A 14,075-nucleotide genomic window follows, 5' to 3' on the forward strand; every position below is an offset into this window, starting at 1 on the left:
ATATATATAAACGAGTTTAAGCCTATTCCAATTTTTCCCTGGAAACAAAACTGTGTCTTAGCCAGCTTGGGTTGCCATAATAAAATAACACAGACTAGGTATTTTCTCTGAGTTCTAGAGGCTGACGAGTCCAAGATCAGGGTGAGTGCCAATTTGGTTCCTGGTGAGAACTCTCTTTCAGGCCTGCAGACTGCTGCCTTTCCGGCTGTCTCCTCACATGGCCCTTCCTGTGCAGGAATGCCTCTTCTTATAAAACCACCAATCCTACCAGATTAGGGCCCCATCCTAATGACCTCGTTTACCCTTGACTGCCCCCTAAAGACCCTATCCAAATATAGTCAGTCACCTCTGAGGGTTAGGACTCCAACATGTGAATCCATGTGGGACACAATTCAGTCCATAGCAATTTACAAGATCCATGAAACTGTTATTGCTAATTGGTCTGTTATTCTATAAGTCTGAATGAATTAAAGGGCTAGTATCTATCTTGTAAGATCAGAAGATTATATATTCTTTGGCATTTGGGTTTACTTTTGGTCAACATTTTCTTATCAGAAAATGAATACTATATTGCATTTATAAGATGAATGTATTATAGAAACATCATTAGAGAAAAACAATGAAATGAAGTGCAAACTTTCCCTTAGAAGTGGAATTTCCTCTCTTTGTCTCATACTTTTAGGCATGATCAAATTATCCTATCCTAAAATTGTATTAGTACCTCATGTCTTCTCACGTTTCTATTATTTCATTGCTATGCTCTTAATGAGGAGTGATGCTAGTTAATTAAGCTAAACCTTAAACACACACACACAGACACACACACACACAAGATGATATTTTGTTAGAGAATAAATGGTACTTCTTAGAAGTGTCCTTTTTTTAGCCTTTACCAGATTTATGCTTTCATGGCTTAGGATCATGGCTTTATGATTTAAATAGCATTTTTAAAGAAAAAAGAAAAGCTACTTTGTTAATATGATAACCATGATAATATGTTAAAGTCATTCACTTTTTTAGTCTTTATTTTTTTTTATTTAAATTTATTTATTTCAATTAGAGGCTAATTACTTTATAATATTGTATTGGTATTTTTTAGTCTTTAAACACACAACTCTATAGCATGGAATGATGTATCCCCCAGAATTTCAAAAACTTTGTTTTTGGTAATTATCTGCTGAAAAAAATTAGCACAAAACAATTCATATAATTGTATATTAAACCAAAATCATATTTGTAATAAATAAAAACAAGGACAACAAATACTCTAAAAACAAACCTGTATAGAAGTAGTGGGAATTTCTCAGCTCTCCTTAATCATCAGAGCAGTTTTTATCATTGGTAGGAGTATTTTGATAAGATTTTAATTAAAATGACTTCAGTTAAAAATGAATGTAAATTTTTTCCATTTCTTGAATACTAAATTATATGAGATGTTCACTAAATCTACTGTGCCAACCATTTCATGATATATGTAAGTCAAATTATATTTTATACCTTAAAATTATATAGTTCTATATGCCAATTCTATTTCAAACTGAAAAAAAAAGGTAAATGCTTAATTTGCATCAATTGATACAGAATATAAAAGCATTATTAGACATCTAAAATACTCAATTATCGAGTCAGTTGTTTTGTTTCCAGGCATTATTCTTTCATTGCTACTTTGCTTGGAAATCTTTTCATTGAATTTTTCATTATTATTCATAAAGTAAAACTGGCTTACAATTTTTTATTTTTTTCTGCTACATCTTTTTTTTATAATGAAGCAATGAGTCAATTAACTTTTCACATTTCTAGAAAAACATTCAAAACTTGAAAGTATTTATTTGAAAATTTTATAGAAATGACTCAACAGGAACTACTTTTTTTGGCCATAAACTTGAATGTTTCCAATTTATTTTATGATTACTGACATATTATTGAGTTGATCTGACTTTATTTTATAATAAATCATCCACTCTTCTTACAGATTATAGCACTTTACTGTAAAGTTGCCCCTAATGCCCTTTCATGGTTTTAATCTCCACTTTCTGGAGTTATACTTCTTACTTTTCATATTTTCTCTCATTTTCCAACAGCCTTGACAATCTTTTTTTAAAGCTTGTGATTTTATTGCTAAAGTACACTTAAACACATTTTGCTACTTGAAATTTTAAATGTATATACTTATCAAAGTTCAATTAAGCACAGTTACTAAATTCAGGCTAATCAGGTAAAAGTGAAAACTTTACAATATATGTTGTGAAAGATCTAGCATGTGGGAAAATCAGGGTAATTTCTAAACATGTTTGTCACCATCCCTCAGACAAACTGCTGCTACACTTCATAGTGCCCTAGCATTTTATTTTACATAGCAATGGAACCTAGTGTTGAAGAACAAACATATGACAATGCTGCAAAAAAAAGGCAGTAAACTATTCCAATATACTATCAATATTCTACATAATCTCTAAAACATTAATTAAAAGATAATAGTGTCATTGACAAATTGGAATTAGAAAGGAACTAATTCATTGAAGGTATAATCTAATTTGGTACTAACCTGTAATATCAAGAAAATTTATCAATAGTTTTGTCCTTTTAATATAAGTTCTTGTTTTATCTTAAGGTGATAATGAGAAATACAGAGATTTATCTATATCTCATGACAAAAATTATTAAATATATAAAAATACTTTCTGATAAGGTAAAAGGTCAGGTTTAAACTTTGTAGGGTTTCAGTATATTTGCTTAGTAGGCAATAGGTCAGGTATAAATTTTGTAGTGTTTCAGTATATTTGCTTAGTAATTATATATTTGCTACTAGTATATTTAATGAACATATACAGAGACATACAGTATCTGTATCAGTGTAATTTTACATATTTTCCTTTACACTAGTTTGTATTTCATAAAATCATCATATACTTATTTTAGTAAGAAAAATAAGCATTTTAATGTTATATTTGCCTCAAAAGCAATTGTAAAAGTCATAAGATGTTTAACAGGAACACATATGTTATTCCAATCAAGATTCTGGAAGTGGAACAACCCTATTAACATTTTACTTCAAAGAAATAGATTATGCATTAATTCAAGATTATTTGTTTTTACAGAAACAGCAGCTAAAACACTACCATGCACATACCTATACATCAACAGTTACGAAGTTCAAAACTTGCCGGTACTCAGATGTGAATCCCAAACCAGAAGCCTATCACAGGAAATACACCAGGCAAGCCTGAACAAAGCTCAGCAGTTTGCACCAATGAAAGGATATGTAAGGATTTATGTAAACAGGTAAAATGAAATATGTCTATATATTTTCCCTCTGTTTTTCTGTAGGATTACTATCCTGTTTCTAACTTATAACACTGAATGATGAAGAGGAAACTAACTTGCATGGAATTTATTTATCTCAAAAAGAAAATTTAAAAGTTGTGAAGAAAGACACAGAAAAAAGGTCTTTTGATGTTCTACTGAACTTGAATTAATTCACTACTCTTTAAAGATCTCAAGAAATTTATCTTAGTTTACTAGTTCTCAACTAAAAGTGCTTTTATAATGTTTATTTATGAGGATAAAATTTGTTTGCCACACTATTTTGAGATAATTAAGTTAATTGAATAGAATGTCTCCATCACATAAAATAAGAAGGAAAAATGTATATCTCAAAAGTATATTAGATTTACACAATTTTTTTAAATTAATTTATTGTTTAATTGAAGGATAATTGCTTTACAGAATTTTGTTCTTTTCTGTCAAACCTCAACGTGAATCAGCCATAGGAATACGTATATCCCCTCCCTTTTGAACCTCCCTCCCAATCCCACCCCTCTAGGTTGATACACAACCCCTGTTTGAGTTTCCTGAGCCTTACAGCAAATTCCTGCTGGCTATCTATTTTACATATGGCAGTGTAAATGTCCATATTACTCTTTCCATACATCTCATCCTCTCTTCCCCTCTCCCCAAGTCTGTAAGTCTATTCTTTACGTCCGTTTCTCCTTTGCTGCCCTGTAAATAAAAATCCACATATTTTAATAGGTATACTTTTTTGAGCTGCAACCTTGGTCCAAGGTCCCATCATTCCTCCTCAATTCTTGCCTTTTATGTCTGTTCTCAATCAAGTATTCAGCATCTACCTTTTTATGAAAGTGTAATTCCTCATCCAAAAAACACCTCAGAGTTCCCTCTCTGTTACGGACTTAATCTCTGTTTTTTCAAAACCTGTATGTTGAACACCCAATCTGCAATGCAACAGTATTAGTAAGTGGGGCCTCTGGGAGGTAATTAGGCATAGATGAGGTTATGAGGGTAGAGCATTTGTAGTGGAATTAGTGTCTCACCTTCATAATCAGATTGCTGTCATATAAAGAGGAAAAAATATCAGATCTCACTCACTCTGCATGTGCACAAAGAAGTAGTCATGTGAGCACACGGCAAGATGGGGGCCATCTACAAAACAGGAAGCTCTCTGTACCTCATCAGAAATCAAACCTGTCAGCAACTTAATCTTGGACTTCCAGTGCCCAAAACTATAAAAATAAATATCTATTATATAAGCCACTCTGTCTACAGCATTTTGTTAGAGCAGTCCAAACAGACTAAAATAATCTCAAAATGAAAATCAAAGTATTTTGCAATTATCCACAAGGCTGTATACAATGAGGCCTCTGCTGCTACACCTGCTCCTTCCCACCTGCTACCTCAGCTATGCCCACCCTGGTCTTTAGGCTCTTTATGAACCTAGCAGGCTCAAGATCTTGGTGCTTTCTCTTCCCTCTGCCTGCAACAACATCTAGAGAATTTCAACTCTCATGCTCACCAACTACAGGCTATGTTATCTTATCCACAAAGCCTTCCCTATCTCCATGTTTTAAATATCAACTCCCCAACTCCTAACCCAGGAACTGCCTATGCTATGCTGTGCTTAGTTGCTCAGTCATGTCCAGGTCTTCTCACCACCACGGACTGTAGCCCACCAGGCTTCTCTGTCCATGGGGATTCTCTAGGCAAGAATACTGGAGTGGGTTGCCATGCCCTCCTCCAGGGGATCTCTCCAACCCAGGGATCAAATCCAGGTCTCTCACATTGCAGGCAGATTCTTAACTGTCTGGGTCACCAGGGAAGCCCAAGAATACTGGAGTGGGTAGCCTATCCCTTCTCTGGGAGAACTTTCTGACTCAGGAATCGAAACGGGGTCTCCTATATTACAGGCGGATTCTTAATCAGTTGAGCTACCAGGGAATAGGGAAGCCCAGGAACTGCATATAACCCTCCCTTATTTTATTTTTATCTCAAGCTTTTATTATGTTACAATATATTTCATTATTTAACTGTTTGTTTATTTTATGCCCTATCTCCATCACAATGTAAACTCCCTCAGTACAGGATTTTTTAAATCTGTTTGTTCAGTGCTATATTTCCATTATAAACAGATTTTTAAAACAGCAAAAGTAAACTATAAGCATTCTCTAATTAAATAGTGCACATATCCTGAAATAGATTAGTTGCTTATGAAAGACTATCACAATCAGCAAAAGCCTAGCAGCTTTCTCCTCTGTAATTTTTACACTAACATCATTTTACATACAGTAGTTATATTTTCTATGACAAAACAAATGAACATTAAGAGAGGCAAGATAGGAGTAGGGGGTTAAGAGATACAAACTAATATTTATAAAATAAATAAGCTACAGGATATATTGCACAGCATAGGGAATATAGGCAATATTTTATTATAACAATAAACGGAGTATAACCTTTAAAAAATTGTGAACCACTATGCTGTACATGTGAAATTTATATATAATACTGTACACAGACTATACCTCAATGTAAGAAAAGATAAATGAGAACCCAGTATTAGTGATTATAGATAATTTAATTTATAAAGAGTATATTTGTTAAAGTATATGAGACCTCCAAGGATATTAATATAACTCCAGAAAATTCTGTCTTCCTGGATCAAAATCATTGTATCTCTGTGACAGAAGTATGTTCATTTTTAAATTTCTAAAATAGAAATTATAAATCGCCTGCTGCTGCTGCTGCTGCTAAGTCGCTTCAGTCGTGTCCGACTCTGTGCGACCCCATAGATGGCAGCTCACCAGGCTTCCCCGTCCCTGGGATTCTCCAGGCAAGAACAGTGGAGTGGGTTGCCATTTCCTTCTCCAATGCAGGAAAGTGAAAAGTGAAAGTGAAGTTGCTCAGTTGTGTCCGACCCTCAGCGACCCCATGGACTGCAGCCTACCAGGCTCCTCCATGGGATTTTCCAGGCAGGAGTACTGGAGTGGGGTGCCATTGCCTTCTAGTTTACCTCAAAAGGTAGTATAAGGACAAAAGTATCTAGTACCTGAAAGTTACATAAGTTGGAGTTCCCTACTGATTTCTCGTAGTAATGTATAATTTTTACAACTATAATAATTCTGCAAATAAATATTAACATAAATTTCTAATGACAAATGACCAAAATATTCTATAAAAGCATTCCTTATATTTGAATCAAAAATAATTAACACATTAATAAAGCTCTGTGATTAAAACAAATTGTCAGAATATTCAGCCCTTTCAATCGAGTTTACTATTTTTATACTGAAACAGATAAGTGATTAAAAAATTAAGTGTAGTTTGGGTGCCCTCTAAAATTAAAGTATTAACCAGTAAAATCCTCAAAACTAAAAGCTTTCAGACAATATTTTAATTAAATACACTGTTTGAAAACTTCAAATATATCATGGAGCAAAAGCAATCATATTGAATTCAAGGGAATTTCAAAAGTAATCACCTTTGGAAAATTAGAACACAAGATATCTTATGAGAATTCAGAGACACAAACTGTCTTTGAATGCAAGAAGAGGCTGTTCCCTTCAGTTAAGCCTTCAATTAAAGTATGCTTTTCCATTTATTAAATTCAGAATCTAGAATGATTCTGTGCATCTGATATGTTTTGATGAACTGCATGAAAAATGCCAGTAATTATTAAATTTTCAAGATCTTATTGACATTTCTGATTTTACTCCTATGTCATTTACTCACATAGCTCATAACACCGGATATGAATTTTAAAGCAGTGCAGGCCAGGCAAGGTCAGAGTCTTACTGATGCGATTTCATCAAAAAAGGAGAAGCCAATATTTCTTCAAGATAAATAGGACTAAATACACAATCCAAAGACATAGCTTCATTTTCTTTTTTTAAATTATGTCATATACCAAAATTTCTTACAATTTCTGAAAACATCTATTTCAATATTCTATCTTCCTGATTTTCAAAGTAATCAAAGTAATACTTTTTAGCCTCTGAGACTATTAAAATCATCCTTTGTAAATATCCACCAACAGTTTATTCTAAATTAGAAACAGAAACATTTACAAAAAGTCAAAACTCTTCTATAGGATTTTAAAAGAAGATATGTATATTATGTGACATCAATATGAAGAAAGGATACTTGGATTTACTTTATGTGTCAATTTTATGTTTGTTCCAGCATAAAATAGATGAAGACATTAATGAATGTGACTTCATGAAAAACAAAAGAGCAAAAGAAATAAGAAAATGAAGATTCTCATGCAAAATCAGTATGTTACTAACTCCTGTGGAGTTAGATCTTGGCTCACAAGTAATATGAGTCAAAATTAAGTCAAATGAAAACATTAGAAATTTTATTTATTACTGTACTGTAAAGTATAAAGTTTAGAATTAGAATTTATATGAAACTTGACTCCATTTTTTACCAGTGATGTGGACTTTCATTAAAAACTCAGCTTGAGTTTCCTCTTCAAAAATTTTTAACAAAGTTACAGTAATAAAATGAGACACTATAATTTACTGGTGTATAATTTACTAGACTGGTAAATTAGGTTCTAATGATTTTAGGTTCTAATTACCTAGCGAAAAATGCATTTTTCACTTATTTATTCAATATCACTTCATTGAAAAGTTAATCAAAGTTATTTTGCTTTTCTATTCCCTGGATAACCTACTCCTAAAGAGACACCTTTCTCCTCTCTATTTTCAGCCTTTTAATAGTTTAACAACAACAAATCTCTCTAAGCAAGGCAAGCAGAACAGGTTGGTGGGGAAGCAAGTTGAAAAGCAATATGAAAAATCCCATTTGGATTATTTCATTAGTTTGTGTTTGCATTTAAATACATATTTTATAAGACTATGCCCCAAACTTAGTCATGATTAGCTTCGGGAGTTGTTATTGTTTGAGACCTTTATTTTCTATTTTAAACATGCATGCAATATTAAAATTTCTTCTACTGTGGTAACACAGCTTTTAGAAAAAGAAATTTTTTTTTTAAATGTGTGAGGTTGCTGTAGCCCAGAGTAGGCTGCTCCAAAATATACCTCAGTAGCATATTGATTATTCTGAATTAAGAGTTATGTGAGAAACAGCCAATGGAAAATAAAGTATAAAAAAATACAACCATTTCTCTCTTACCCTCTAAAAGTAGGAAATACATCTTCCACATGAAGGTATGCACTCCTATCAGCAGAGGTAAGGAATTCAAAGCTAAGCGAGCTGTACAAACATATGTTGTTACTTTGTTAGTCAGCTACCCCAAGCACAAGCTGCCTTGTCTTATCTCTTCACATATTGTTTGTTTGTCTAAAAATGATATGTAATTGGCCTGCTTTGGACACTGTGAGGGTACCATTTTTATGATTTGGTCTGCTCTGATCTGTCGTGTCTGACTCTGCAGCCCCATGGACTATATCCTGCCAGGCTCCTCTACCCCTGGGATTCTCCAGCAAGAATACTGGAGCAGCTTCCCATTTCCCACTCCAGGTGATCTTCCCAACTCAGGCATCAAACTCGTGTCCCTGTGTCTCCTGCATTGGCAGGCAGATTCTTTACCACTAGCACCACTCATACATGCAAACTGATTTTAAATTAATCTATTAATCTGTCTTCTGTCAATTTTAGACCAGCCAAAAAAAACTCAAGAAGAACTGGGGAAGAGGGGGATCTCTCTCTCCCTGGACAAAGTTCTGTTACCCTTCCTCGAGAATTTAATGGAAAGTTTGAGAATATCTGGATAATCACTATTGGCAACAAAACAGAAACATGATCATGAAGGTCTGCTAACAAATTAAAAACACTCAAGCTGGCCTCATGTTTGTTCAACATACTAATATAGACCAGACAACAGTGACATGATGACCACAGAGTATCAACATAAAAATGCTTTGACTCAGAAATTTTATATCCAACCAGTTTGTTCTTCTAAAGTGAATTCGAAAGAAAAATATAATTTTAGAGTAATAAGATAATTACTCTAAAATTATATTTTTCTTGCTGACATACCCAAAAATCAACAGGTGATAACAATTTCTAATAGAAATAAAGTGGATGAAACATGATTTTTTAAAAAATGAGAAACACAACCATACAGCTCAGTATTATCTGATAATTGTTGTCATAAGTTATAAAATTTAATTGCAAACATCAAAAATATTCTCAAAAAAAGAATGCAGCAAAGTAAAAACAAAAAAATATAAAAATCAAACCTGGATCCTAGTAATTTCTAAAAGGACTTAGAATCAATACAGCTAAGTTGTAAAGAAATGAAATTATGTAACTACTTACATATACCATATTGTTCCTATCATACAGCAAAATCATATGTTTAATATTTTTAAAGAAATGACATGATGAAAACATGTACTTTTAAAAATATTAAAAAGGTGAAACAAAACAAATGAATAAAATAAAACAGAAGATGAGATTTATATTATGAGATTAGTCAGGAATGCACTTAAAAATTCCCTTTTAAGCAACAATCTCAGAGTGAATCCAAAAAACAAAAGCTAATTTCTTGTATTCGTCCTGTACTTAATTCTTTCGTCTAAACAAACTTTAGTCTTCCCTGTAGCTCCAACAGGAAAGAATCTGCCTGCAATGCAGGAGACCCGGGTTTGATCCCCAGTTCGGGAAAATCCTCTGGAGACGAGAATGGCAATGCGCTCCAGTATTCTTGCCTGGAGAATCCCAAGGACAGAGGAGCCTGGTGGGCTACAGTCTGTGGGATCGCAAAGAGTTGGACACAACTGATTGACTAACACTACTACTAAATAAACTTCATTTGTAATTAGTCATAACAGCAAACATTTATATAATGTTTACTTTGAGTTTGGCACTATTGTGGAAACTCAAGTATATTAACTTACTTTATTCTCAAATGAACTTTTGGGCAATTTTATCCCCACTTTACAGGTGCAAAAAATGCTTGCCCAGAAAGTTAATATATTTGTCCAATGAAATACTGTTAAAATTTAGGTTTGAAATTTAACTTAACCTAGGCTGTCTGCATCCAGAATCCAGGCAATTATGTATACACTCTGGACACTCAATACATTTTACAGTGTCTTTAATTAAGGGGCCTATTAGAAACACACTTTTAAAAATCTCAAGTGGTTCTTTCTCCTTACCATTTACTTATGTGAAAGGCAGGGTACAAGCAGGAAGGGTAGGAACCGGTTAGAAAAGGATAACATGTAAAACCAGAGTTGTGATTGGGCAAAGACTCTGCTTTCTGGGTCACAGCTCATCTTCCTATACGATTACGTTGCCCTTAGGAGAATTCCTAGTTAGAACTGTCAGGCTCTGCCCTTATTAGCACATAGGCTGTCCAAGGAATATCACTGCCATAAGATTCCTCCCTGTATCTTCCTAAAAACGTACTCCCCTCCCTTCCTTGCAGTGAAGCCTTCTCACTCAATTTGAAGTTTTTCTTTTTCTTTAGGGTATCATTTATCCCTTTACCCAACCCTTTTCTACCTTGAGTTCACAGTAAACTAGGAGGGCGGTATCTTTACATCATAGGGTAAGGCAGATCAGAGAGCGAGAGACAGGTAAAACACAGTAAGTTGTGCTAAGAACTGGAGGGTCTACAATGCACATTGCTCTTTCTTTACCAGTTTGGTGTCCTTGCAAAAATATTTGTGTGCACTAATACTACATAGTTTTAATTTTTTATAAATGCATGTATTACTTGGAAGTTATTGATACCAACTGGAAAGGCAGAATTATTTGTTAAAAGAGGAAGACACCTCCGTGGCTACAGGCTCTCCTGCAATTATTCACATAGTGAGGCCCGATGTCAATACACTGCTCATGGAAATTAGGTTTCTTCTTTTGCATAAATCAGAGTTTACCATAGACTCTTAAATAACATGTAAATGAGAGCATCAAGTTTGCTCCCTTTTTTTTTCCAAAAATAAGATACATAAGCTAGATTAAAAACATGGTATTCCAAGAGTTGTTCACATCCTTTTACTTACAGCCCTCATAGATGTCAGTGGGAATATGAACGGCTGCGTGCTGATAGGATATTTGTCGCCCAAAATTAGCATCATCGATAAAAACAGGTTTTATCCTCTGGCTGCCTGGTTCACTATCATTCTTTTCTGGCTATAAAGAAAAGACAGACAATAAAGAGAATATTACAATGTATCCTAACACAGATAGTTTCACATTCACTTCTTCATTTGCCAAATGCATATTCTTGTAAGAATATTTAAAAATATTCCCACGATAATATCAGACACCACAAATTTCCATTCAGCCACTAACATTCACATTGTATCTTCATGATACGATTCACATTATAACCTAACTTCTCTCCTAATTTCCTCAACATTGGAGTCACCCAGGAACATCCTGAGAGGACCAGAGCTTTCCCATGCACAGCACTTATTAAAATATACACTTAAAGAATAGAATACAACCAAATTAAAAGTTTCCCCTTGAAATAAATTCACCACTTATGCTACAACTTTATATAATTTCTTGGTTTGACAACTAATCTTACACATGAACACAAAAAATAATAGCAATGAAGGATTATTTTGTCCTATTCCCTTGATTTTTGCATGTTTTCCATGTGTATCAATTTTTGCTTTAAAAAAGGAAAGTACAAATGCTCAGAAAGAAGAGATCTATTGTAACTCTAAGTACAATTGAATCCTAACTTCAACCAAGTTGTCTCCTGAGGTAGAAGCAAAGATTCAATCAATATTGATTCAAGAAAATCCCACAGAGTTTAAGGTTGAAGATTAATTTTCTGCCTATTTGAACTATGTTTCTGATTATTAAATTACCCTGGCAAGGTAATTCAGTTTCTCCTCTGGCAAGTAACTAACAATCTCACTCATTTATCCAAAATTCGTATCTGTAAATGTATTCCACTTTCCTAAGGAAATTTCCACAAAACAAAACTGAAAAAAGAACCACAACATTTGACTATTTTACAGCACACTGCAGTAATACAACTGATAAACAAGAGAAAGAACTTAAGTGGACAGTCTCATAAGGGTGGCAGGATGTGGCAAAAACAAACTTTACAAAGAAGCAATAGTGTCCAGCTTTCTAGATGGCTCTGAGAATTTGGACAACCAGATAACCCATTAGTATCCCAAGAACACACACACACACATATACACACTTCCTTGTTTCCCTAGGGAAGTTGCAACATGGGAAAGATTATTTAGACACAAATATTAGCAAAAGGGTTTTAAAAAAATCAATGATTTCTAAAGCTGCAAGTCCAACTCATTATTATGTAATGAAATCAATTTAACAGGTCATGACCAAATTATTTTTCAAATGAAACAATGTTGAAGAAGACATGAAAATATACTCTGTATAATAAGGAGAAGGACTATATTTGGCAACTGTGGTTTAGTTAGATATGACTCTCTGGGTATGTGTGCACATCTGGGTATATGTCATTCGGACTGTAAAATTTGTCATCGATAAGCAGAGTTAAAGAAGGATCATTATCTTTAATCCATGTGAAAGCAACAAAGATATAATTGCCCCTCTAGTAACAAACTGAATATACAAAATAATGAAACAGCAGTGCTGAAAGTCTAAAATTTGACAAAAAGCCTACATGCAGAAATTACTAACTCATATTATTTTCTAAAGCAAAGGTTAGGTGTGTGCAGTGTTAAGGATAAGAAAAAGAAAGAATGATAAGGCAAAGAAGCACCACAGAACAAAACACTTAACCTAACACATCTACCATGATTCCAACTGTTAATAAAGGAAAGAATAAAAATAATAACTGGGACTTGGTCCTGGATTCAGTCATGAATTTTCTTATAATTTAAAATTCATCCTCTATTCTATGATTATCTATGGGCACAATTGACTTGAATAAGAGGAGGGAAAATTAAAATAAACTACTTCCATTAATAATATGAATGTAAAGCAGGTCTCACCAAATAAATGATGTCATTATGCTTCTCCACTGCAAACATTCTAAATTAGTAAAAAACATCAATATTTATTTTAAAGCAGAGGCTTCTAACAGTTTAGTCCTTGAAGAAGCAGTATCACCAACCACTGAAGCATTTTAGAATGCAAGTCAGAGGTTCCACCCTAGGCCCAGTCAATCAGAAATGTCAAGAAAATGTCAGTCGCTCAATCGTGCCTGACTCTTTGCGACCCCATGGACTGCAGCCCACAAGGCTCTTCTGTCCATGAGATTTTCCAGGCAAGGATACTGGAGTGGGTTGCCATTTCCTTCTCCAGGGGATCTTCCCAACCCAGGGATCGAGCCCAGGTCTCCTGCATTGCAGGCAGATTCCTTCCTGACTGAGCTACAAGGGAAGCCCCAATGTCAGGAAGGGGACCAGCAATTCAGTAATTCAACAAACCCTCCAGGTGATCGTGATACACATTAAAACTGCAAGTTCACTGCTTTATTTTTATTTTTTTTATTTTTTTTTTTTACTTAGAGTTAGACTTTATTGAACTTAAGTTCACTGCTTTAAAATATCAATAGTTTAAATTAGACACACAATTTTTTTCATTAAAAAATTAGAATTGACTAGTAATAAGCATATTAACGGATGTCTCAATTTTTCTACCCTCCACAGGGCAGAAACACTGTTTTATTATTACTGAATAACAGACGCATGCACATAGCAATATGGCCAGTAATATTTGTCAAAGGATATTTGAAAAGAAAACAGTCCCTGCAGATTCTATCAGGGTTGGCTGCAACTTAAAATAAGTTGAGGTAGTAATACTCTTCTGCTCTTCCATTAAGGAAATAACAAAGCACATTGGCA

The 14,075-nt window shown here is 33.9% G+C and overlaps 1 protein-coding gene across 8 annotated transcripts in view; it reads right to left on the bottom strand.

Annotated features, from left to right (window-relative positions):
• Positions 1–14,075, bottom strand: part of CACNA2D1 (calcium channel, voltage-dependent, alpha 2/delta subunit 1) — a 530,781-nt gene that overhangs the window by 177,250 nt on the left and 339,456 nt on the right. For all 8 annotated transcript variants that reach the window (XM_010848132.1, XM_010848138.1, XM_010848135.1 and 5 more), the window contains exon 6: positions 11,277–11,406. In XM_010848132.1, coding sequence (XP_010846434.1) covers positions 11,277–11,406 — 130 coding nt within the window. The remainder of the gene's footprint in view (positions 1–11,276; positions 11,407–14,075) is intronic.

Source organism: Bison bison, unplaced genomic scaffold, assembly GCF_000754665.1.
Source record: "Bison bison bison isolate TAMUID 2011002044 unplaced genomic scaffold, Bison_UMD1.0 scf7180017864260, whole genome shotgun sequence".
In the NCBI taxonomy this organism is placed as follows: Eukaryota; Metazoa; Chordata; class Mammalia; order Artiodactyla; family Bovidae; genus Bison; species Bison bison.